Raw genomic sequence first — 22,428 nt, 5'->3', positions numbered from 1 at the left:
AGGCCAGCCGAGAGGCATAGTCTCTCCAGCGTGTCCTGGGTCGTCCCCGGGGCCTCCCGCCGGTGGGACACGCCCGGAACGCCTCCCCAGGGAGGCGTCCAGGAGGCATCCGAACCAGAAGCCACCTCAGCTGGCTCCTCTCAATGCGGAGGAGCAGCGGCTCGAATCTGAGTCCCTCCCGGATGACCGAGCTTCTCACCCTATCTCTAAGGGAGAGCCCGGACACCCTGCAGAGGAAACTCATTTCGGCCGCTTGTATCCGGGATCTCGTTCTTTCGGTCACGACCCACAGCTCGTGACTATAGGTGAGCGTTGGAACGTAGATCGACTGGTAAATTGAGAGCTTCGCCTTTTGGCCCAGCTCTTTCTTCACCACAATGGACCGATACAGAGTCCACATCACTCGGGACACTGCACCGCTCCACCTGTTGATCTCCCGCTCCATCCTGCCTTCACTCGTGAGCAAGACCCCAAGATACTTGAACTCCTCCACTTGGGAAAGTATCTCATTCCCGACCCAGAGAGGGCACACCACCCTTTTCCGACTGTGGACCATGATCTCAGATTTGGAGATGCTGATCTTCATCCCAACTGCTTCACACTCGGCTGCGAACCGCTCCAGTGAGAGTTGGAGATCCAACAGCACCACATCATCTGTAAAGGGCAGCGATGCAGTGCAGAGGCAGCCAAACCGGACCCCCTCGACGCCTCAGCTACGCATAGAAATTCTTAGAAAGTTATGAACTGAATCGGTGACAGGGGGCAGCCTTGGCGTAGTCCAACTCTCACTGGAAACGAATCCAACTTACTGCCAGCGATGCGAACCAAACTCTAACATCGGCCGGACAGGGACTAAACAGCCCGTATCAGGGGGCTCGGTACCCCATACTGCCGAAGCACCCACGGTCGAACGCCTTCACCAAATCCACAAAACACATGTGGACTGGATGAGTGAACTCCCACGCACCCTCGATGATCCTGCTGAGGGTGTACAGCTGGTCCACGGTTCCACGGCCAGGACGAAAACCACTGCTCCTCCTGAATCCGGGACTCAACTTAGACCTTACAAGGGAGGCTGAGCAGTGTGATCCCTCTGAAGTTGGAAAAACCCTCCGGTCCCCCTTCTTAAAAAGGGGGACCACCACCCCGGTCTGCCAATCCAGAGGCACTGTCCCCGATGTCCACGCAATGTTGTAGAGGCGGGTCAATCACCACAGCCCCACAAGATCCAAAGCCTTTAGGAATTCCGGGCGGATCGCATCGACACTGCCACCGAGGAGCTTTCCAACCACCTCAGTCACTTTGACCCCAGAGATAGGAGAGCCCACTTCAGAGTCGCCAGACTGCTTCCTCAAAGGAAGACGTCTTGGTGCAATTGAGATCTTCGAAGTATTCCCCCCACCGATTCACGACATCCCGAGTCGAAGTCAGCAGCACACCATCTCCATTATACAGTGTTAATGGTGAACTGCTTTCCTCTCATGAGACGCCAGATGGTGGACCAGAATTTCCTCGAAGCTATCCAGAAGTAATTTTCAACGGCCTCACCGAACTCCTCCCATGTCCGAGTTTTTGCCTCAGCAACCGCCGAAGCCGCGTTCCGCTTGGCCAGCCGGTACCTCCACAGTAACACAGGCCAAAAAGGCCCGATAGGAGTCCTTCAGCTTGACGGCATCCCTTACCGCTGGTGTCCACCTGCCGGTTTGAGAATTTTCGCCGTGACAGGCACCGACCACCTTATGGCCGCAGCTCCGATCGGCTGCCTCAACAATGGAGGCGCGGAACATAGCCCACTCGGAACCTTCTCCTCCCCCGGGACAAGGGAGAAGTTCTGCCAGAGGGAGGCGTTTAAACTCTTTCTGACTGCCCACACCTGCTCTGCGCCTCTCACCATGGGCAACTCCAGAGTGGAAGAGAGTCCAACCCCTCTCGAGAGGACTGGTACCAGAGCCCAAGCCGTGTGTGGAGGACAGTCCGACTATGTCTCGTCGGAACTTCTCTGCCTCACACACCAGCTCAGGCTCCTTCCCTGCCAGAGAGGTGACATTCCATGTCCCAAGAGCCAGCTTCTGCAGCTGGGGGGGTCGGTCCGCCAAGGTCTACTCCCTTGGCTGCCACCCAGCCTCCACTGCAGCCGACCCCTGTGGCCCCTCCCACCGGTGGTGAGCCCATGGGAAGGTGATACAGTATCTGATATGTTATTGATATATATATGTAACATTTATTTGTACTGCAAGTAATACAAATGACTTTTGGCCAGTTTTTCTCATCTGTGGCTCTCACACTTTCCTTCAGCAAAGTTTTGACGCAACACTTACCTTCCAATGAAGGTAAAATGTTCTTGATGACTGATGATGACAAGCCATTGAAGTCAAGGAGGCGGACCTCAGAGCCAAGGAGTAAGTTGAGGGCAGATACCAACTGACTCCTTATGTAGGGGGGGCACTAATGCTGATTGGCAAGGGATGTAAGGTATTGCCACACACTTCCCACCAGGGGGAGCATCATCTCATCAGCGCCACACTCAGAAGTACAAATGCAATTGCATTGTACTGTCGGTTCTGTTAATGTGATCATTTTTGTCGGAACGCCGCCTGTGAGTCGCAGCAGTGGCCGGAAACGGAGCTGGTGTGTGAAGCCCGGAAGTCCAGGTGGCATCTACTCCATTTGATTTGTATTTTGATTTTAAAATGTGATGAAAGGTTGTTTGGCGACAAGAACAATCTGCCTGCAGAGGCAAAAGTGCCACATGAACAGAAATTATATTACCACATGCAAAATGAAAGAATCAAAACCAGGTATGGACACAATTTTGTTCTCATGTCATCTGAATATTGTATGCTAATAATGTCAAAATTGTTACATAGAAAGATAAAATGTGCAAAATGCACTACCATATGGCGTGTTAGCTAGCACGGAGCTGTGGTGGTTGAGTTAGCAACAAAGAGTAGGACATTTGCGTCAATCATTTCAGTGATAACACTGTTCAACAAAAATTTTTAATCGCAGATGGCTTTGTGTGTCTGAACGTATTCTCGACGCTTATTTGGGGAAAATTGCAAGGTGGCTTTATTTCTATTTCATACACAAGGCAACTCAATGTGCTTTACACAAGCAAATACACAACACCTACAAACATCAACAAACAACCATTAACAACATTCAGAAGCAAACAAAAATAACTTCCTAAATTACGTACAAAAAAAACATACATTGACATTTAAACACATTAACAGCAAACATTTAATATTTACAGGTTGAGTAGTTTTGAAAGCATTACATTTACACTTAAGATGCATTGACACTTTTACAGCACACCAAACTCACTTCCCTTCCTTTTTTGAAGCTTCAAAGATGGCTGCCATTCTCACCAGCACACTCGTGTCTCTCAGCAAGTTTTTTACAAGAGAATCTTTTAGGACAAACACTGCAACTGAATGGTTCCTTCCCACCATGTGTTCTTGTGTGCTTTCTTAAATTTGTCATGGAAGAGAAGCTTTTTCCACAATCTGAGCAGGAATACGGTTTCTCTCCAGTGTGTGTTTTTGCATGCGCTGTTAAAGAATGGGTGTAAGCAAAGCTTTTCGCACATTTTGTGCATGAATATGGTTTCTGTCCGGTGTGTGTTCTTATGTGGCTTCTTAATTTAGGTTTGGCAGGGAAGCTTTTGCCAGAGGCTGAGCAAGAAAAAGGTTTCTCGCCACTATGGATTCTTGTATGTATTTTTAAAGCTGACTTGTCAGAGAAGCTTTTGCCACAATCTGTGCAAGAAAAAGGTTTTTCCCCAGTGAGTGTTCTTGTATGTGTTGTTAAATTTGACTTCTGAGAGAAGCTTTTGCCACAGTGGGTACAAGCAAAAAGTTTTTCCCCAGTGTGTCTTCTTGTATGTGTTGTTAAAGCTGACTTCGAAGAGAAGCTTTTGCCACAATCTGAGCAAGAAAAAGGTTTTTCCCCAGTGTGTGTTCTTGAATGTTTTGTTAAATTTGACTTCTGAGAGAAGCTTTTGCCACAGTGGGTACAAGCAAAAAGTTTTTCCCCAGTGTGTCTTCTTGTATGTGTTGTTAAAGCTGACTTCGAAGAGAAGCTTTTGCCACAATCTGAGCAAGAAAAAGGTTTTTCCCCAGTGTGTGTTCTTGTATGTGTTGTTAAATTTGACTTCTGAGAGAAGCTTTTGCCACAGTGGGTACAAGCAAAAAGTTTTTCCCCAGTGTGTCTTCTTGTATGTGTTGTTAAAGCTGACTTCAAAGAGAAGCTTTTGCCACAATCTGAGCAAGAAAAAGGGTTTTCCCCAGTGTGTGTTCTTGAATGTTTTGTTAAATTTGACTTCAAAGAGAAGCTTCTGCCACAATCTAAACAAGAAAAAGGTTTTTCCCCAGTGTGTCTTCTTGTATGTGTTGTTAAATCTGACTTCCGAGAGAAGCTTTTGCCACAGTCTGAGCAAGAAAAAGGTTTTTCCCCAGTGTGTCTTCTTGTATGTGTTGTTAAAGCTGACTTCTGAGAGAAGCTTTTGCCACAATCTAAACAAGAAAAAGGTTTTTCCCCAGTGTGTCTTCTTGTATGTGTTGTTAAAGCTGACTTCTGAGAGAAGCTTTTGCCACAATCTAAACAAGAAAAAGGTTTTTCCCCAGTGTGTCTTCTTGTATGTATTGTGAAATCTGATTTCCAAGAGAAGCTTTTGCCACAATCTAAACAAGAAAAAGGTTTTTCCCCAGTGTGTCTTCTCAAGTGAATTTTCAAACTTCTTTTTGAACTCAATGTTTTCCCACAGTGAGAACACTCCCAAGATTTGTCGTCAGTGTGACACGACCTATCATCAGCAGCATGTTCATCATTACCATGCAGATTATCATCATTATCATCATCATCATGAGAAGAAAGGGACCTTATGTCATCACTTTTTGCTTTTGATGATCCCCAGTGGTCTGCATCACTTTCTGGAATCATGTTTTGAGGAGTTGAGATGCTGTTTGGAGGCTCCGCCCCTGTGCCCTCCTCACTCTCACCCTTGACTTCATCTTCACTCTTTAAAGGGGCGAAGGTCATTGGTGACTTGGTGACGTCATCCTCAACCTCCTCCTCTTTGACACGAACGGGCTTTTCTTCCTCTTCGATGTAAGGATGTTCTTCCTCCTCTTTAACATTCGGAGGCTTCATGTCCTCTTGGTCAGGACGAAGATATTTCTCAGCGACGTCTGCAGGACACAAGAAGACAAACACACATTTGGGTTGGTCAAGTCAAATTTCAAGCGTGACATGATGTGCATTATTGTTTCTACAGTGCACCTCGACTTGGGGCCACCGCATACTCGGATTAGCCCATCCAAAAAAACAAAAAGAAAAAGGAAAAAAAGTATTGGCCTTGTTAAAAATCTGACAGCCGATATAAGGTCACCATTTTAATCTCTATTGATTGAAGTCGACTAAATTGAGTTGAGTTGATATTGTCCATCCGCATACATTTCAACTTTTACATAGAAAATTAAAACACCTATTTGTAACCATAGTTAGGCTGGAAGACCCCTACTTCCACATGATTCATCCCATTCTCATCTTTCAATTTAAACATATTCCAAATATTAACGCCTTACCCACAATTCCCCATTTTGTACCCAATTTTTCCTCATGCATTCTTCATGGAAGATTCAAAATTTCCTTCCACATTTTTCATCCAATTTACTTCATTCCAACGTCAATATATTCCTAAAATTCATACCACGAGCTCTTTTCCTGTTCCAAAATTCACGCCTTACTCGCAATTCCCGATTTCGTACACGTTTTTTCCAATGTATTCATAATGGGAGATTCTACATTTCACATTTACTTCCACAATTTTCATCCGATTCACTTTGTTCCAACTTCAATATATTCCACCAATTCACGCCATGAGCTCTTCTTTTTCACTTCCAAAATTAACGCCTTAAGACAATTCCCCATTTTGTACCCTACCTCTCCCTACATTCTACATTTCACATTTACTTCCACATTCTTCATCCAATTCACTACATTCCAACTTCAATGTAGTCCACCAATTCTCCTTTTTTAGTTCCAAAATTCACGCCTTAATCACAATTTCCTATTTTGTACCCTACGCCTGCCCTCAGCGGCAGCCATCTTGGCCAAATGATTAAGTTACGTCCAAGAGTCTCACTAGGGGTGGCGGCCATCTTGGCCAATTGATTTGGTACACCAGGGATTCTCGCCGGGAAATGCCCCGGCTTGAATAGGAAGTGACCTGATTTCAACAGGAAATAACCCGATTTCAACAGGAAGTGGCTTGTTTTCAACAGGAATGACCCGGAAGTGACCTGAAATCAACAGGAACTGACTTGTTTTCAACAGGAAGTGACCCAGAAGTGACCTGATTTCAATAGGAAGTGACCTGTTGATTTGAACAGGAAGTGACCCAGAAGTGGCATCAAATCAACAGGAAGCAACACGATTTCAACAGGAAGTGACCTGATTTCAAAAGGAAGTGACCTGAAATCAACAGGAACTGACTTGTTTTCAACAGGAAGTGACCCGGAAGTGACCTGATTTCAATAGGAAGTGACCTGTTCATTTGAACAGGAAGTGACCCAGAAATGGCTAAAAATCAACAGGAGGTGACCTGATTTCAACAGGAAGTGACCTGGAAATGGCCTAAAATCAACAGAAAGTAACCCAGAAGTGGCATCAAATCAACAGGAAGCAACACGATTTCAACAGGAAGTGACCTGATTTCAATAGGAAGTGACCTGGAAATGGCATAAAATGAACAGGAAGTGACTCAGAAGTGGCTTTAAATCAACAGGAAGTGACACAATTTCAACAGAAAGTGACCTGCTTTCAATAGGAAGTGACCTGAAATCAACAGGAAGTGACACAATTTCAACAGAAAGTGACCTGCTTTCAATAGGAAGTGACCTGAAATCAACAGGAACTGACTTGTTTTCAACAGGAAGTGACCCGGAAGTGACCTGATTTCAATAGGAAGTGACCTGGAAGTGACTTAGAAACAACAGGAAGTGGCCCGATTTCAACAGGAAGTGACCTACCAATAGGAAGTGGCCCGATTTCAACAGGAAGTGGCCCGATTTCAACAAGAGGTGACCTATCAATAGGAAGTAATCCAATTTCAACAGGAAGTGAGCCTTACTCCAGTCCTCAATCTTTCCTCCATTAATTAATTCACTCATTAATTGACCTTAATTAAGCGCAACCGCTTCATTCCATTTTCACGTGTCGTCTTGTGCGCAGTTCGCATATATGCCCATATGAACTCGGCACTGATTTGCAAAACGGAATCGATTGTCATTGACTCCCGTCTTCGTGAATGCTGCAGTTGCAACCAGTGATATTTTTGTCGCCGAAAAATTGACATCATCATTTTCGTGACTAATTGTTTTTCCTGACGAAAATTAAATGAAAACTAAAATAGAAGCCATTCATTCAGACAATAACTATGATTAAAATTGACTGACAATTCCGTCAATGACTAAAATGAAAATGAAAAAAACACAGTCGTGAAAATTCACACAATCCAATCAGAATGAATGAGAAAAGAACCACTCAGAAAATGTTGCGTTCACTGCACTTTAACTCAACTCAACTTTATTTATAAAGCGCTCTGAGAACAGGCATTGCTGTATACAAAGTGTTGTACATAAACATAAATTGTGCAGCTGTAAGATTAATCTCAAGCAATTTAATTATGCACTTTTTCTTATTCAGGTGAAAAGTTACAATATTGTCAGTTGAACATGATTCATTGAAACAATAAAGACACCATTGTATGAAATGTGTCTTGCGTGTTAAACTAAAGTCACAAATAGGTGTGCTATAATTTTCTGTATAAAAGTTTAAACGTATGCTGAAGGAAAATAGACTAAACTGTGAATTTAGTCGACTAAAATTGGATCAAAACTAAAATACAATCAGAAGACTAAATTATGACTGAAACTTGTTAATTTTAGTCAAAAGACTATAAAACTAAATTAAAATTTCTTGTCAAAATTAACACTGGTTGCAACAGCAGTTGAATACAATAATGCAGTAATCATGGACAAAATTGTGACTGTTTTGTAAAAAAAAATTTTTTTTGTAGTATTATACCACCGTTTTAATACAACAGCATCGTGGACCAAAGAGTTCTTCAACTCACATACATCTGGTCAAAGACATTGGAATGACTGTCTCATGACTGTATAATCGGCCCCTGTCCGGAATCAACCAATCAAATCAATTTATTTCACTCTTTAAAATAACAGTTGAATTTACTTACTATGTACAATAATGAGGACTGCAGTGATTTTTTTTAACGCTATATAGTAGTGCTAAGCATGGGAGAGTAATAAGAAGTGTACAAACCTGTTTTGTGTAGCACAATTCGAGGCTGCTCGCAAACGTCGTCCAGCGGTTGAAAATGTTGCTCGTCCTCTTCTTTTACTCCAAAGAGGTCCTCCTCGTACTTTGGTGTCGTTCTCGCCGACATTTTGGCACAATAATGCCAACAAAGTCACACTTGGTCTCTTCCTGACAAACGTGTTATGTGCTTCTCTTTGTTAGCGACTGGCGAGCTAAGCTAAGCTAAGCTAAACTAAGCTAACTAAGGCCAAGAAGCATCAACGCGCACCGAGACGAGTTTAAACACACGCCGACATTTAATAAATGGTGTCGCAGACCTTCAAAATGGTGATGGGAGTCCTGTGTGTTCAGTCCAACACCAAATAAGAAAGAATGAATTAGCAGAGGACGTCTGATGAAACGCGATGTGGCCGCCGGCCACGGCAGTGAGCACGTGAAGAAACGAATGGAGACGTGCGGCGGAAGTCAGGCAGGACACGCCCCCGCTGCGTTACGATTGGCTGTTGGAAATTGTCCGGGGGCTTCAGAGCAAGCATTGTCATCAAGTCATCGGCAGATGTCGCCATTTTTGCTGCAGTTGGAATCGAAAGCCTCATTCCCTTTTTCAGTGTTTTGATCGCGATATAATTGTAAAGTTTAAATGCCCGTTTAAATTTGACTTAGTGAAAAGAGTTCCATTTTTTTGTGGTGAATGTGCAGTTTAAAAATTCGCCAAAGTTGAACAAGCATTTTGAGGTAAACTGAATGTTTATTATCAGGGATGAGATTTAACCACCAAATGTTATGAGTTTAAAGGCCCAGTCTGCCGGTTTCACTCAGGAAAATGCACTTTTTAAATGCAGGATTTCAACAAACAAACTACTTGTCAATTTACAGATCTGGCTTCTCTTAATTTCTGGGGGGATTTTGTCCTATAAACCCCCACCGCCCCATCCTGTATTTTGTAATTTTGTGTTTGGTTTGTAAACAGCGGGACGTTTCTGTGGAAAGACAGTGTTTACACCCCTGCAGCCAATCGCAGAGCGGGAGGGGGGCGGGGGGGCGTGGGGGGGGGGGGGGGGGGGGGGGCTTGTGTCGCAAACGGGGCCGGGCGAAATTGTCGGCTGTGTGACGTCACTCGTGCGGCAATTTGAAAGCACGCACGTTTTGTTTTTTTACGCGCTCATTCACACATGTAAGCTTTTTTGAGTGAGTGAGTGAGTGAGTGAGTGAGTGAGTGAGTGAGTGAAAAATAATAATAATAATACGTGCGTGCTGTCAAAATCCGCATGAGTGACGTCACGCAGCCGACAAATTCACCCATCTCCGTTTGCGGAGCTGGGCGAATCATTGTAAATTAACATTTTAACTTTGCCCTTTGCCTTTGTGAATACCTTAAAACAAAACTAAAACATGCAGAAATGCAAATTCTGATACGAAAAAAAAAAATCTTGAGCAATTGCAATTGCGTTGCAAATTATTTACCAAGGCGCGTTAGAGGCGGGTCAACCACGACAGCTCCACAACATCCAGAGTCTTTAGGAACTACGGGTGGATCTCATCCACCCTCAGGGCCCTGCCACCGAGGAGATTTCCAACCACCTCAGTGACTTTGACCCCAGAGATAGGAGAGCCCACCTCAGATTCGCCAGACTGCTTCCTCAAAGGAAGACGTGTTGGTGCAATTGAGATCTTCGAAGTATTCCCCCCACCGACTCACGACGTCCCGAGTCGAAGTCAGCAGCACACCATCTCCATTATACAGTGTTAATGGTGAACTGCTTTCCTCTCCTGAGACGCCGGATGGTGGACCAGAATTTCCTCGAAGCCGTCCGGAAATCATTTTCCATGACCTCAAACGAACTCCTCCCATGTCCGAGATTTTGCCTCAGCAACCGCTGAAGCCGCGTTCCGCTTGGCCAGCCGGTAACTGTCAGCTGCCTCCGCAGTACCACAGGCCAAAAAGGCCCGATAGGACTCCTTCTTCAGCTTGACAGCATCCCTGACCACTGGTGGTTCGAGGATTGTCGCCGCGACAGGCACCGACCACCTTACGGCCGCAGCTCCGATTGGCCGCCTCAACAATGGAGCCTCTTCGGGCTATGCCCGGCGCTCCCCATCTCCAGAGGTGGGTGCGTGTAAATATACACAAACATACACACATACTTAGTGTCAAGGTGTGGGGGTGTTGGAGGCAGGACCCAAATGCAGGGGGCAACAAAAACAGGGCAAGGCAGGGATGCAAGTAAAAAAGGGGATTTAATTAACAAAAAATGTAAACAAGGGACTATGGAAAAAATCAACAAGATAAAAAACAAACGCATGGCATGGCATGGAAAACAGGGACATGAACATGAACAGGCACAATGACTCCCCCAAGAACCTAACGGAAAACAGGTGACTAAATACACACAGGCTAATTGACAATGACTAGACACAGCTGGGCAAGACACAAGTGGCAAGGGAAGCTGATTGGTGGATACACTGGGAAGGGAAGACACACTCAGGTGGACGTGGTTTGACATAACGGGACAAGGGAAGAGACAAGGAACACATGACAAACAACCAAAAACACCAAAAGAAACAAAATCCCACCCCCCACAAAACCAAAATATGACACTTAGTATGAAAAGTCTCAAAATCAGGGAGGGATTAAATATTTCCTACACTCGTTTTTTTTAATTCAAAATCATTGACACTTTTACAGCACACCAGACTCACTTCCCTTCATTTTTTTTAAGCTTCAAAGATGGCTGCTATTGTCACCGGCACACTCGTGTCTCTCTGCAAGCTTTTTACGAGAGAATCTTTTAACACAAACACTGCAACTGAATGGTTCCTTCTCAGTTCTCACTATACGAGTTTTTCCACCGCCGGAACTTTTGGAGAACTTTTCAGTTGACCTTGGTAAAATTCAGTTTGGGTGTTTTTCCACCATCAACAATTTTGCAGGGTAATTCAATTCCCCAGGTGGCATCCAAGTACTCTCTCGGCAGCAGAGTCTTGCTGAGCCAGGCAGGAACTTTAAGGGGGCGGGCTGCAATGTCCACGGCTGATTGGTCAAATTTGGGGGCGTTGTTTTTACATCAGCTGGGCTCAATCAAACTCATTTGAATTAATTACCGAGAACTCAAAGACGGCGTGGAAACACAATTCTAACTTCCCAGCTGAACTTTTACAACCAAGAACTCCCTTTCCCCAAAACTCAAAGTTCCTGGTCTTGCTGGTGGCAAAGCAGCTCATGTGTTCTTGTGTGTTTTCGTAAATTTGACATGTAAGAGAAACTTCTTCCACAATCTGAGCAGGAATACGGTTTCTCTTCCGTGTGGCTTCTTATGTGTCTTTTTAAATATCCTTTGTAAAGGAAACTTTTTCCACATGAGCAAGAAAAAGGTTTCTGGCCAGTGTGTCTTCTTGCATGTGCTGTTAAATGTGACTTCTGCGTGAACCTTTTGGCACAGTTTGTACAAGCAAAAGGTTTTTCCCCAGTGTGCGTTCTTGTATGTCTTGTTAAAATTGACTGCTGAGAAAACCTTTTTCCACAGTATGTACAAGCAAAGGGTTTTTCCCCACTGTGCGTTCTTGTGTGTGTTTTTAAATCTGACTGCCGAGAAAACCTTTTGCCACAGTGTGTACAAACAAAAGTGTTTTCTCCAGTGTGTCTTCTCAAGTGAATGTTCAAACTTCCTTTTGAACTCATTGTTTTCCCACAGTGAGAACATTCCCAGGATTTGTTGTCAGTGTGACACGACCTCTCACCATCAGGGTGTTCACCATTACCATCCAGATCATCATCATCATCATCATCATCATCGTCATAATCAAAATCATCATCATAATTATCATCATCATAAGAAGAAAGGGACCTTGTGTCATCACTTTTTGTTCGTGATGATCCCCAATGGTATGCATCACTTTCTGGAGTCATGTTTTGAGGAGTTGAGATGCTGTTTGGAAGCTCCGCCCCTCTGCCCTCCTCACTCTCACCCTTGACTTCATCTTCACTCTTTAAAGGGGCGAAGGTCATTGGTGACTTGGTGACGTTATCCTCAACCTCCTCTTTTTTGACGCAAAGGGGCTTTTTTTCTTCTTTAAAATAAGGATGCTCTTCCTCCTCCTCCTCCTCCTCCTCTTTCACATGAGGAGACTTCAGTTCCTGTTCGTCAGGACGAAGATATTTTTCACCAATGTCTGCAGGACACAAAGAGACAAACCCAAATTTAGGTTGGTCAAGCGTGAGTTGATGTGTATTATCGTTTCTACAGTGGCACCTCGACTTGGGCCCACCACACACTCGGATTGGCCAATCCAAAAAAAAAAAAAAAGTTTGGCGACAACACTGCACATGGAGCACTTTGATCTATGGATCAAAGGATGATCTAAGGTTTTTCACCAGTTTGTGTTCTTTTGTTTATTGCAAACGTTGACTTCTGAGGGAAACCTTTGTGGGAGCTATTTCTTGAAATTTTCAGTTCACTTTATAAGAGATGCTACTGACCCTTGGAATCTTCTGAACCATTTGTTTTTGTGACCAGAAATGTCAACGTTTAATATTGCAGGCGTTTTTAAATTTGGGGGAAAAATATTTACTTTCGAAAACTTGAGCAATATGTCACTTTTTTAGATGACACAACAGATGCAAGATTGGCTTTTGTATTTTAGAAAAAATTGACGCCAAACACCTCCCTCCTTTACTGTCAATGAATATCGACTTCAAATGTCGGTTAGTGGCCTCCTTGACTACTAATAATCTCCATCGGTATCGGTCCTGAAAAAACATATCGGTCTATCTCTAGCCCTGATGTCATGATGAGTTTGTGCTTGTGGTGGTCGCCAGGGGTCTGCATCACCTTCTGTCGTCATGTGTTGAGTTGAGCTGCTGCTTGGAAGCTCCGCCTCCCCATCCTCGTCTTCATCTTCACTCTTTAAAGGGACGAAGGTCAGTGGCGACTTGGTGACGTCGTCCTCAACCTCCTCCTCTTTGACACGAACGGGCTTTTCCTCCTCTTCGATGTATGGATGTTCTTCCTCCTTTTTAACATTCGGAGGCTTCACGTCCTCTTGGTCAGGACGAAGATATTTCTCAGCGACGTCTGCAGGACACAAGAAGACAAAACACACATTTGGTTTGGTCAAGTCAAATTTCAAGTGTGAGTTGATAGTACTGTCACAATCGAATTTATTTTATTTTATTTTTTTTTAGAATCCATTCATCTCGAGGGTGTGCGCTCCTTCACCACGTGTCCAGTGACGAGATGAAATGTTCAATATTTCCCCCTTGTTACATTGTTGCAGCCAATTTGTTGATCAAAATAGCACAGGGGGAAAATCGCTTTACCAAACATCTGTGTACAAAGTAGGGGTGGTTGGGGTGGCATGTATTTGTAATTGTAGTTTAACATACAAGACGTATTTAATACAACAGTGTCTTTATTGTTTAAATGAAACATACTGAACTGACAATAATATAACTTAGTTTTCACCTAAATTAAAAAAAAGTACATAATTGCTTGAGATTAATCTTACAGTTGCACAATGAAATAAATAATTAAATTAATTAAATAAAGTGCAGTGAACAGTGAACACTTTGAGTGGTTCTTTTCTCCAACCCGCGTTTCATTCCTTCTGATTGGATTGTGTGAATTTTCGTCACTGTGTTGTTTTCATTTTCCTTTTAGTCATTGATTAAATTGTAAGTCAATTTTAGTTCTAGTTATCATGTCAATGAATGGCTTCTATTTTAGTTTTTGTTTAATTTCGATCTGAAAGAAAAATTTCATGCTGAAAATTATTCGTTGACGAAATTAGCACTGCTCACATGCTGGCAGCACAGGATGACGCGGCACACGGACTATTTTGACCAGGTCTATTATTAATTTACTGATGTAAAATGTATTTACTTGTAAAAAAAAAACACAAAAACTTGTATACACACTTCGAAATGTTTGCTTTGTTCTTGTTTTGTTAGCTTATTCTTGACTGCACAACCGATTTATATTTCATGTACAGCACTTTGTATACAGCAATGCCTGTTTTTAAGACGCTTTATAAATAAAGTTGAGTTCATGAATGTTACAGTGGCAACTAGCGATAATTTCGTAAACAAAAAAATGTCATGATTTTTGTGACAAACTTGTTTTTTTCAGACAAAAATTAAACGGAAACTAAAATAGAAGCCATTCATTGAGACGATAACTACAACTAAAATCGACTGACAATTTTGTCAATGGCTAAAACGAAAACGAAAACAACAGAGTGACGAAAATTCACACAATCCAATCAGAATGAATTAAACGCGAGTTGGAGAAAAGAACCACTCAGAAACTGTTCAGTGTTCACTGCACTTTGTTCAATGTTCAAACATGGTTACATTCATTGCGCAGCTGTAAGATTAATCTCAAGCAATTTAATTATGCACTTTTTTTTTATTCAGGTGAAAACTAAGTCATATTATTGTCAGTTAAACACGTTTCATTGAAACAATAAAGACACCATTGTGTGAAATGTGTCTTGCGTGTTAAACTACAGTTCCAAATAGGTGTGCTATAATTTTCTGCATAAACGTTGATATGTATGGTGACTAAAATGTCAATACTAAAATTGGATTAAGACTAAATTATGACTACAACTTTGATACATTTTGGTCAAAAGACAAACTAAATTGAAATTTCTTGTCAAAATGAACAGTGGTTGCAACAGTAGTTGAATGTAATAATGGAGTAATCATGACAAAAAGATTAATGTGGTAATATTGTAAAAAAATGCATGTGGGGAAACACCGTTTTAATACAATAATATCCTGGACCTTAAAGTGTTCTTCAAATCGCACACGTCTGTTACAGACATTGGTATGACTGTCTGATGACTGGATAACCGTCCCCTGTCTGGAATAAAGTTGAATTGAACAGCGCTGAAATTTCTTCACGCTTTATAGTATTTATAGTTGTGCTTCAGAAAGGGAGAGTAATAACAAGTGTACAAACCTGCTGCGTGTAGCACAATTCGAGGCTGCTCGCAAACATCGTCCAGCGGTTGAAAATGTTGCTCGTTCTCTTCTTTGACTCCAAAATGTTCCTCCTCGTCCTTTGGTGTCGTTCTCGCCGACATTTTGGCACAATAATGCCAACAAAGTCACACTTGGTCTCTTCCTGACCACGTGTTATGTGCTTCTCTTTGATAGCGGCTAGCGAGCTAAGCTAAGCTAAGATAAACTAAGCTAAACTAAGCTAAACTAAGCTAAGCTAAGCTAAGCTAAGCTAAGCTAAGCTAAGCTAACTAGACTGAGAGCACTGAGCTGGATAGCCGACAGCACACACAGTACAGAAGACCTGCGGAAGTGCGGCGGAAGTTAAGTCAGGCAGGACACGCCCCCGCTGCCTTATGATTGGCTGCTGGAAACTGGGCGGAGGCTTCAAAGCAAGCATTGTCATCAAGGCATTGACAGATGCCGCCATTTTTTTTTTTTTTTGCTTGCTGCAGTTCGAAAGTTTCATTCCCTTTTTCAACGTTTTGTTCCCGATATAATTGTATAAAGTTTTAAATGGCACCAGTTTATTGAAGTGGATGTGCAGTTTAAAAATTCGCCATGAAAGTTGATCAGGCATTTTGAGGTAAACTGAAAGTTTATCTGGGATGAGATTTAAACCACCAAGTGTTATGAGTTTAATTACTGGTCTTAGTTAGTAGTAAATGTTTGGTACAGTATCTGATGATATATTATTGATATGTACAATATTTATTTGTACTGCAAGTAATACAAAAGACTTTTGGCCAGTTTTTGTCATCTGTTGCTCTCACACTTTCCTTCAGCAAAGTTTTGACGCAACACTTACCTTCCAATGAAGGTAAAATGTTCGTGATGACTGATGATGACAAGCCATTGAAGTCAAGGAGGCGGACCTCAGAGCCAAGGAGTAAGTTGAGGGCAGGTACCAACTGACTCCTTATTTGTAGGGAGGGCACTAATGCTGATTGGCTAGGGATGTAAGGTATTGCCACACACTTCCCACCAGGGGGAGCATCATCTCATCAGCGCCACACTCAGAAGTACAAATGCAATTGCATTGTACTGTCGCTTCTCTTAATGTGATCATTTTTGTCGGAACGCCGCCTGTGAGTCGCAGCAGTGGCCGGAAACGGAGCTGGTGTGTGAAGCCCGGAAGTCCAGGTGGCATCTACTCCATTTGATGTGTATTTTGATTTCAAAATGTGATGAAAGGTTGTTTGACGACAAGAACAATCTGCCTGCAGAGGCAAAAGTGCCACATGAACAGAAATGATATTACTACATGCAAAATGAAAGAATCAAAACCAGGTATGGACACAATTTTGTTCTGATGTCATCTGAATATTGTATGCTAATCATGTCAAAATTGTTACATAGAAAGATAAAATGTGCAAAATGCACTAGCATATGGCGTGTTAGCTAGCACGGAGCTGTGGTGGTTGAGTTAGCAACAAAGAGTAGGACATTTGCGTCAATCATTTCAGTGATAACACTGTTCAACAAAAAATTTTAATCGCAGATGGCTTTGTGTGTCTGAACGTATTGTCGACGCTTATTTGGGGAAAATTGCAAGGTGGCTTTATTTCTATTTCATACACAAAGCAACTCAATGTGTTTCACACAAGCAAATACACAACATCAACAAACAACCATTAACAACATTCAGAAGCAAACAAAAATAACTTCCTAAATTACGTACAAAAAAACCATACATTGACATTTAAACACATTAACAGCAAACATTTAATATTTACAGGTTGAGTAGTTTTGAAAGCATTACATTTACACTTAAGATGCATTGACACTTTTACAGCACACCAGTCTCACTTCCCTTCATTTTTTGAAGCTTCAAAGATGGCTGCCATTCTCACCAGCACACTCGTGTCTCTCAGCAAGCTTTTTACAAGAGAATCTTTTAGGACAAACACTGCAACTGAATGGTTCCTTCCCACTAGGGGTGTTAAAAAAATCGATTCGGCAATATATCGCAATATTACAGGACGCAATTCTCGAATCGATTCAATAGGTGGCAGAATTGATTTTTAAATATCAATTTTTGATGGGAAAATATTCAACAAAACGTCTTATAGTTAGAGTTCACAACTTAAACATGGAAAAATGTTTACTATGTGGCTCAGAGTTATAAGGTTGAAGTTTCAGATAAATAATACATCCATCCATTTTCTTGACCGCTTATTCCTCACAAGGGTCGCGGGGGGTTCTGGCGCCTATCTCAGCTCGCTCTGGGCAGAAGGCGGGGGACACCCTGGACTGGTTGCCAGCCAATCGCAGGGCACACAGAGACGAACAACCATCCACACTCACAAGCACACCTAGGGACAACTCGGAACGTCCAATTAACCTGCCATGCATGTCTTTGGAAAGTGGGAGGAGACCGGAGTACCCGGAGAAGACCCACGCGAGCACGGGGAGAACATGCAAACTCCACAAAGCAAGGCCGGAGCCCGGACTCAAACCTGAGTCCTCAGCACTGGGAGGCGGACCTGCTAACCACTCGCTCACCGTGCCGCCTATAAATAATACATTTTCATACAAATCTTACAGTGTACAAGATTACTGATTAGTATTTTCTAAATTTGAGTTAAAAAAAAAAATCGCAGCAATTGACAAACAAAACCGTATCGGGATTAATCGGTATCGAATCGAATTGTGACCTATGAATCGTGATACGAATCGAATCGGCAGGTACGAGGCAATTCACACCCCGACTTCCCACCATGTATTCTTGTGTGCTTTCTTAAATTTGACATGGAAGAGAAGCTTTTTCCACAATCTGAGCAGGAATATGGTTTCTCTCCAGTGTGTGTTTTTGCATGTGCTGTTAAAGAATTGGTGGAAGCGAAGCTTTTCACACATTTTGTGCATGAATATGGTTTCTGTCCCGTGTGTGTGTTCTTATGTGGCTTCTTAATTCAGGCTTGGCAGGGAAGCTTTTGCCACAGGCTGAGCAAGAAAAAGGTTTCTCTCCACTATGGATTCTTGTATGTGCTGTTAAAACTGACTTGTCAGAGAAGCTTTTGCCACAATCTGAGCAAGAAAAAGGTTTTTCCCCAGTGTGTCTTCTTGTATGTGTTGTTAAAGCTGACTTCCGAGAGAAGCTTTTGCCACAATCTAAACAAGAAAAAGGTTTTTCCCCAGTGTGTCTTCTTGTTTGTGTTGTTAAATCTGACTTGTCAGAGAAACTTTTGCCACAATCTAAACAAGAAAAAGGTTTTTCCCCAGTGTGTCTTCTTGTATGTGTTGTTAAAGCTGACTTCTGAGAGAAGCTTTTGCCACAATCTAAACAAGAAAAAGATTTTTCCCCAGTGTGTCTTCTTGTATGTGTTGTTAAATCTGACTTCCGAGAGAAGCTTTTGCCACAGTCTGAGCAAGAAAAAGGTTTTTCCCCAGTGTGTCTTCTTGTATGTGTTGTTAAAGCTGACTTCTGAGAGAAGCTTTTGCCACAATCTAAACAAGAAAAAGGTTTTTCCCCAGTGTGTCTTCTTGTATGTGTTGTTAAATCTGACTTGTCAAAGAAGCTTTTGCCACAATCTAAAAAAGAAAAAGGTTTTTCCCCAGTGTGTCTTCTTGTATGTGTTGTTAAAGCTGACTTCCGAAAGAAGCTTTTGCCACAGTCTGAGCAAGAAAAAGGTTTCTCGCCAGTGTGGCTTCTTATATGTCTGGTTAAATGTGACTTTGAAGAGAAGCTTTTACCACAATGGGAGCAAGAAAAAGGTTTCTCGCCACTATGGATTCTTTTATGTGTTGTTAAATGTGACTTCGAAGAGAAGCTTTTGCCACAATCTAAACAAGAAAAAGGTTTTTCCCCAGTGTGTCTTCTTGTATGTCTGGTTAAATGTGACTTCTGAGAGAAGCTTTTGCCACAGTGGGTACAAGCAAAAAGTTTTTCCCCAGTGTGTGTTCTTGAATGTTTTGTTAAATTTGACTTCAAAGAGAAGCTTTTGCCACAATCTAAACAAGAAAAAAGTTTTTCCCCAGTGTGTGTTCTTGAATGTTTTGTTAAATTTGACTTCAAAGAGAAGCTTTTGCCACAATCTAAACAAGAAAAAGGTTTTTCCCCAGTGTGTCTTCTCAAGTGAATTTTCAAACGTCCTTTTGTACTCAATGTTTTCCCACAGTGAGAACATTCGCAGGATTTGTCGTCAGTGTGACACGACCTATCATCAGCAGCATGTTCATCATTACCATGCAGATTATCATCATTATCATCATCATCATGAGAAGAAAGGGACCTTATGTCATCACTTTTTATTTTTGATGGTCCCCAGTGGTCTGCATCACTTTGTGGAATCATGTTTTGAGGATTTAAGATCCTGTTTGGAGGCTCCGCCCCTCTGCCCTCCTCACTCTCACCCTTGACTTCATCTTCACTCTTTAAAGGGGCGAAGGTCATTGGTGACTTGGTGACGTCATTCTCAACCTCCTCCTCTTTGACACGAACGGGCTTTTCTTCCTCTTCGATGTAAGGATGTTCTTCCTCCTCTTTAACATTCCGAGGCTTCATGTCCTCTTGGTCAGGACGAAGATATTTCTCAGTGACGTCTGCAGGACACAAGAAGACAAACACACATTTGGGTTGGTCAAGTCAAATTTCAAGCGTGAGATGATGTGCATTATTGTTCCTACAGTGCACCTCGACTTGGGGCCACCGCATACTCGGATTGGCCCATCCCAAAAAACAAAAAGCAAAAGGAAAAAAAGTATTGGCCTTGTTAAAAATCTGACAGCCGATATAAGGTCAAATCTAAAACTATTTTAATCTCTCTATTGATTGAAGTCGACTAAATTGAGTTGAGTTGATATTGTCCATCCGCATACATTTCAACTTTTACATAGTAAAATTAAAACACCTATTTGTAACCATAGTTAGGCTGGAAGACCCCTACTTCCACATGATTCATCCCATTCTCATCTTTCCAATTTAAACATATTCCAAATATTCACGCCTTACCCACAATTCACTATTTTGTACCCAATTTTTCCTCATGCATTCTTAATGGAAGATTCAAAATTTCCTTCCACATTTTTCATCCAATTTACTTCATTCCAACGTCAATATATTCCTTAAATTCATACCACGAGCTCTTTTCCTGTTCCAAAATTCACGCCTTACTCGCAATTCCCGATTTCGTACACATTTTTTCCAATGTATTCATAATGAGAGATTCTACATTTCACATTTACTTCCACATTTTTCATCCGATTCACTTTGTTCCAACTTCAATATATTCCACCAATTCACGCCATGAGCTCTTCTTTTTCACTTCCAAAATTAACGCCTTACCACAATTCCCCATTTTGTACTCTACCTCTCCCTACATTATACATTTCACATTTACTTCCACATTCTTCATCCAATTCACTGCATTCCAACTTCAATGTAGTCCACCAATTCTCCATCTTTTTTTAGTTCCAATATTCACGCCTTAACCACAATTTCCTATTTTGTACCCTACACCTGCCCTCAGCGGCAGCCATCTTGGCCAATTGATTAAGTTACGTCCAAGAGTCTCACTAGGGGTGGCGGCCATCTTGGCCAATTGATTTGGTACACCAGGGATTCTCGCCAGGAAATGCCCCGGCTTGAACAGGAAGTGACCTGATTTCAACAGGAAATAACCCGATTTCAACAGGAAGTGGCTTGTTTTCAACAGGAATGACCTGGAAGTGACCTGAAATCAACAGGAACTGACTTGTTTTCAACAGGAAGTGACCCGGAAGTGACCTGATTTCAATAGGAAGTGACCTGTTGATTTGAACAGGAAGTTACCCAGAAATGGCCAAAAATCAACAGGAAGTGACCTCTTTCAACAGGAAGTGACCCGGAAATGGCCTAAAATCAATAGAAAGTGACCCAGAAGTGGCTTCAAATCAACAGGAAGCTACACGATTTCAACAGGAAGTGACCTGATTTCAATAGGAAGTGACCCGGAAATGGCATAAAATGGACAGGAAGTGACTCAGAAGTGGCTTTAAATCAACGGGAAGTGACACAATTTCAACAGGAAGTGACACAATTTCAACAGAAAGTGACCTGATTTCAATAGGAAGTGACCTGAAATCAACAGGAACTGACTTGTTTTCAACAGGAAGTGACCCGGAAGTGACCTGATTCAATAGGAAGTGACCTGGAAGTGACTTAGAATCAACAGGAAGTGGCCCGATTTCAACAGGAAGTGACCTATCAATAGGAAGTAGCCCAATTTCAACAGGAAGTGGCCCGATTTCAACAGGAAGTGACCTATCAATAGGAAGTAGTCCAATTTCAACAGGAAGTGACTTATCAATAGGAAGTAGTCCAATTTCAACAGAAAATGACCGTTACTCCATTGCTTACTCCAGTCCTCAATCTTTCCTCCATTGCTGATTCAATTTGTCACTCCTTACACCATTGCTACTCGATTCTACGCTCCTTACTTCATTGCTCACTTAATTCTTCTCTCTTGACTCCATTGCTTCCTCAATTACTTGCTCCTTCCTACATTGCTCACTCGACTTCTTTCTTGTTGTCTTGTTAATTTGTTTCTTGCTAATTTATTTTTATTTGTGTGCTATTTTTCTTCCTTCAACTGCTTCTATTTTTCTGTCTAAATTCAAACCATTCCACATTTAGCATGTTCAGGTCATTCCAGGTCATTGTATAGCATTCCAGGTCATTCAATATTATTCCTAATCATTCCACAGGTTTTTATTCACCCTTACTGCATTCACCCGCAATTTCTCCAGAAATTGCATTTTCTAATATCACTTAGTTTTCATTTAAATAAAAAGTGCATAATTGCTTGAGATTAATCTTATAGCTGCACAATGAAATAAATAATATGAAATAAATTCATGAAATTACATTAAACAAAGTGCAGTGGCACTGAACAGTGTCTGAGTGGTCCTTTTCTCCAACACACGTTTCCTTCCTTCTGGTTGGATTGTGTGAATTTTCGTCACTGTGTTGTTTTTTAAATTCGTTTTAGTCATTGAGAAAATTGTCAATCAATTTAATTATAGTCTATTCGTGTTGTTCCGATACCGATACTGGTCTCGGGAGAGGCCCAGAGTACTAACAAGTAACATGCCGATACCAT

General features: G+C 42.1%; 3 protein-coding genes across 3 annotated transcripts in view; 1 reads left to right on the top strand and 2 right to left on the bottom strand.

Moving 5' to 3' along the window:
- LOC144010356 (uncharacterized) overlaps window positions 1-22,428 on the top strand; it is a 144,955-nt gene that overhangs the window by 73,037 nt on the left and 49,490 nt on the right. The gene's annotated exons all lie outside the window — the stretch shown is intronic.
- The window catches only part of LOC144012340 (uncharacterized), a 31,210-nt gene continuing 11,921 nt past the window's right edge, over window positions 3,140-22,428 (bottom strand). The window contains exons 2-3 of the mRNA XM_077511728.1: window positions 18,323-19,891; window positions 3,140-4,631 (exon numbers count right to left, since the gene is read on the bottom strand). Of these exons, the coding sequence (XP_077367854.1) occupies window positions 3,349-4,631; window positions 18,323-19,891 (2,852 nt within the window). The 3' untranslated portion in view covers window positions 3,140-3,348. The remainder of the gene's footprint in view (window positions 4,632-18,322; window positions 19,892-22,428) is intronic.
- On the bottom strand, window positions 12,907-15,429 carry LOC144002853 (uncharacterized). Its single transcript, XM_077498480.1, has 2 exons — window positions 15,306-15,429; window positions 12,907-13,415 (listed from the first exon to the last, which is right to left on the bottom strand). Exons 1-2 carry the CDS (start codon window positions 15,427-15,429, stop codon window positions 13,066-13,068), a joined length of 474 nt encoding a protein of 157 aa, XP_077354606.1. The 3' UTR covers window positions 12,907-13,065.

Source organism: Festucalex cinctus, chromosome 1 (genome assembly GCF_051991245.1).
Source record: "Festucalex cinctus isolate MCC-2025b chromosome 1, RoL_Fcin_1.0, whole genome shotgun sequence".
In the NCBI taxonomy this organism is placed as follows: domain Eukaryota; kingdom Metazoa; phylum Chordata; class Actinopteri; order Syngnathiformes; family Syngnathidae; genus Festucalex; species Festucalex cinctus.
The sequence above is the reverse complement of the archived record's forward strand: the minus strand, read 5'-3'. Positions and strand labels throughout refer to the sequence as shown.

Bases quoted from the DNA above. Each gene is read 5' to 3' on its own strand.
- LOC144002853 (XM_077498480.1), bottom strand. From the start codon at position 15,429: ATGTCGGCGAGAACGACACCAAAGGACGAGGAGGAACATTTTGGAGTC. The intron at 13,416-15,305 runs GTTTGTACACTT...TGTGTCCTGCAG, and splicing joins AATTGTGCTACACGCAGCAG to ACGTCGCTGAGAAATATCTT.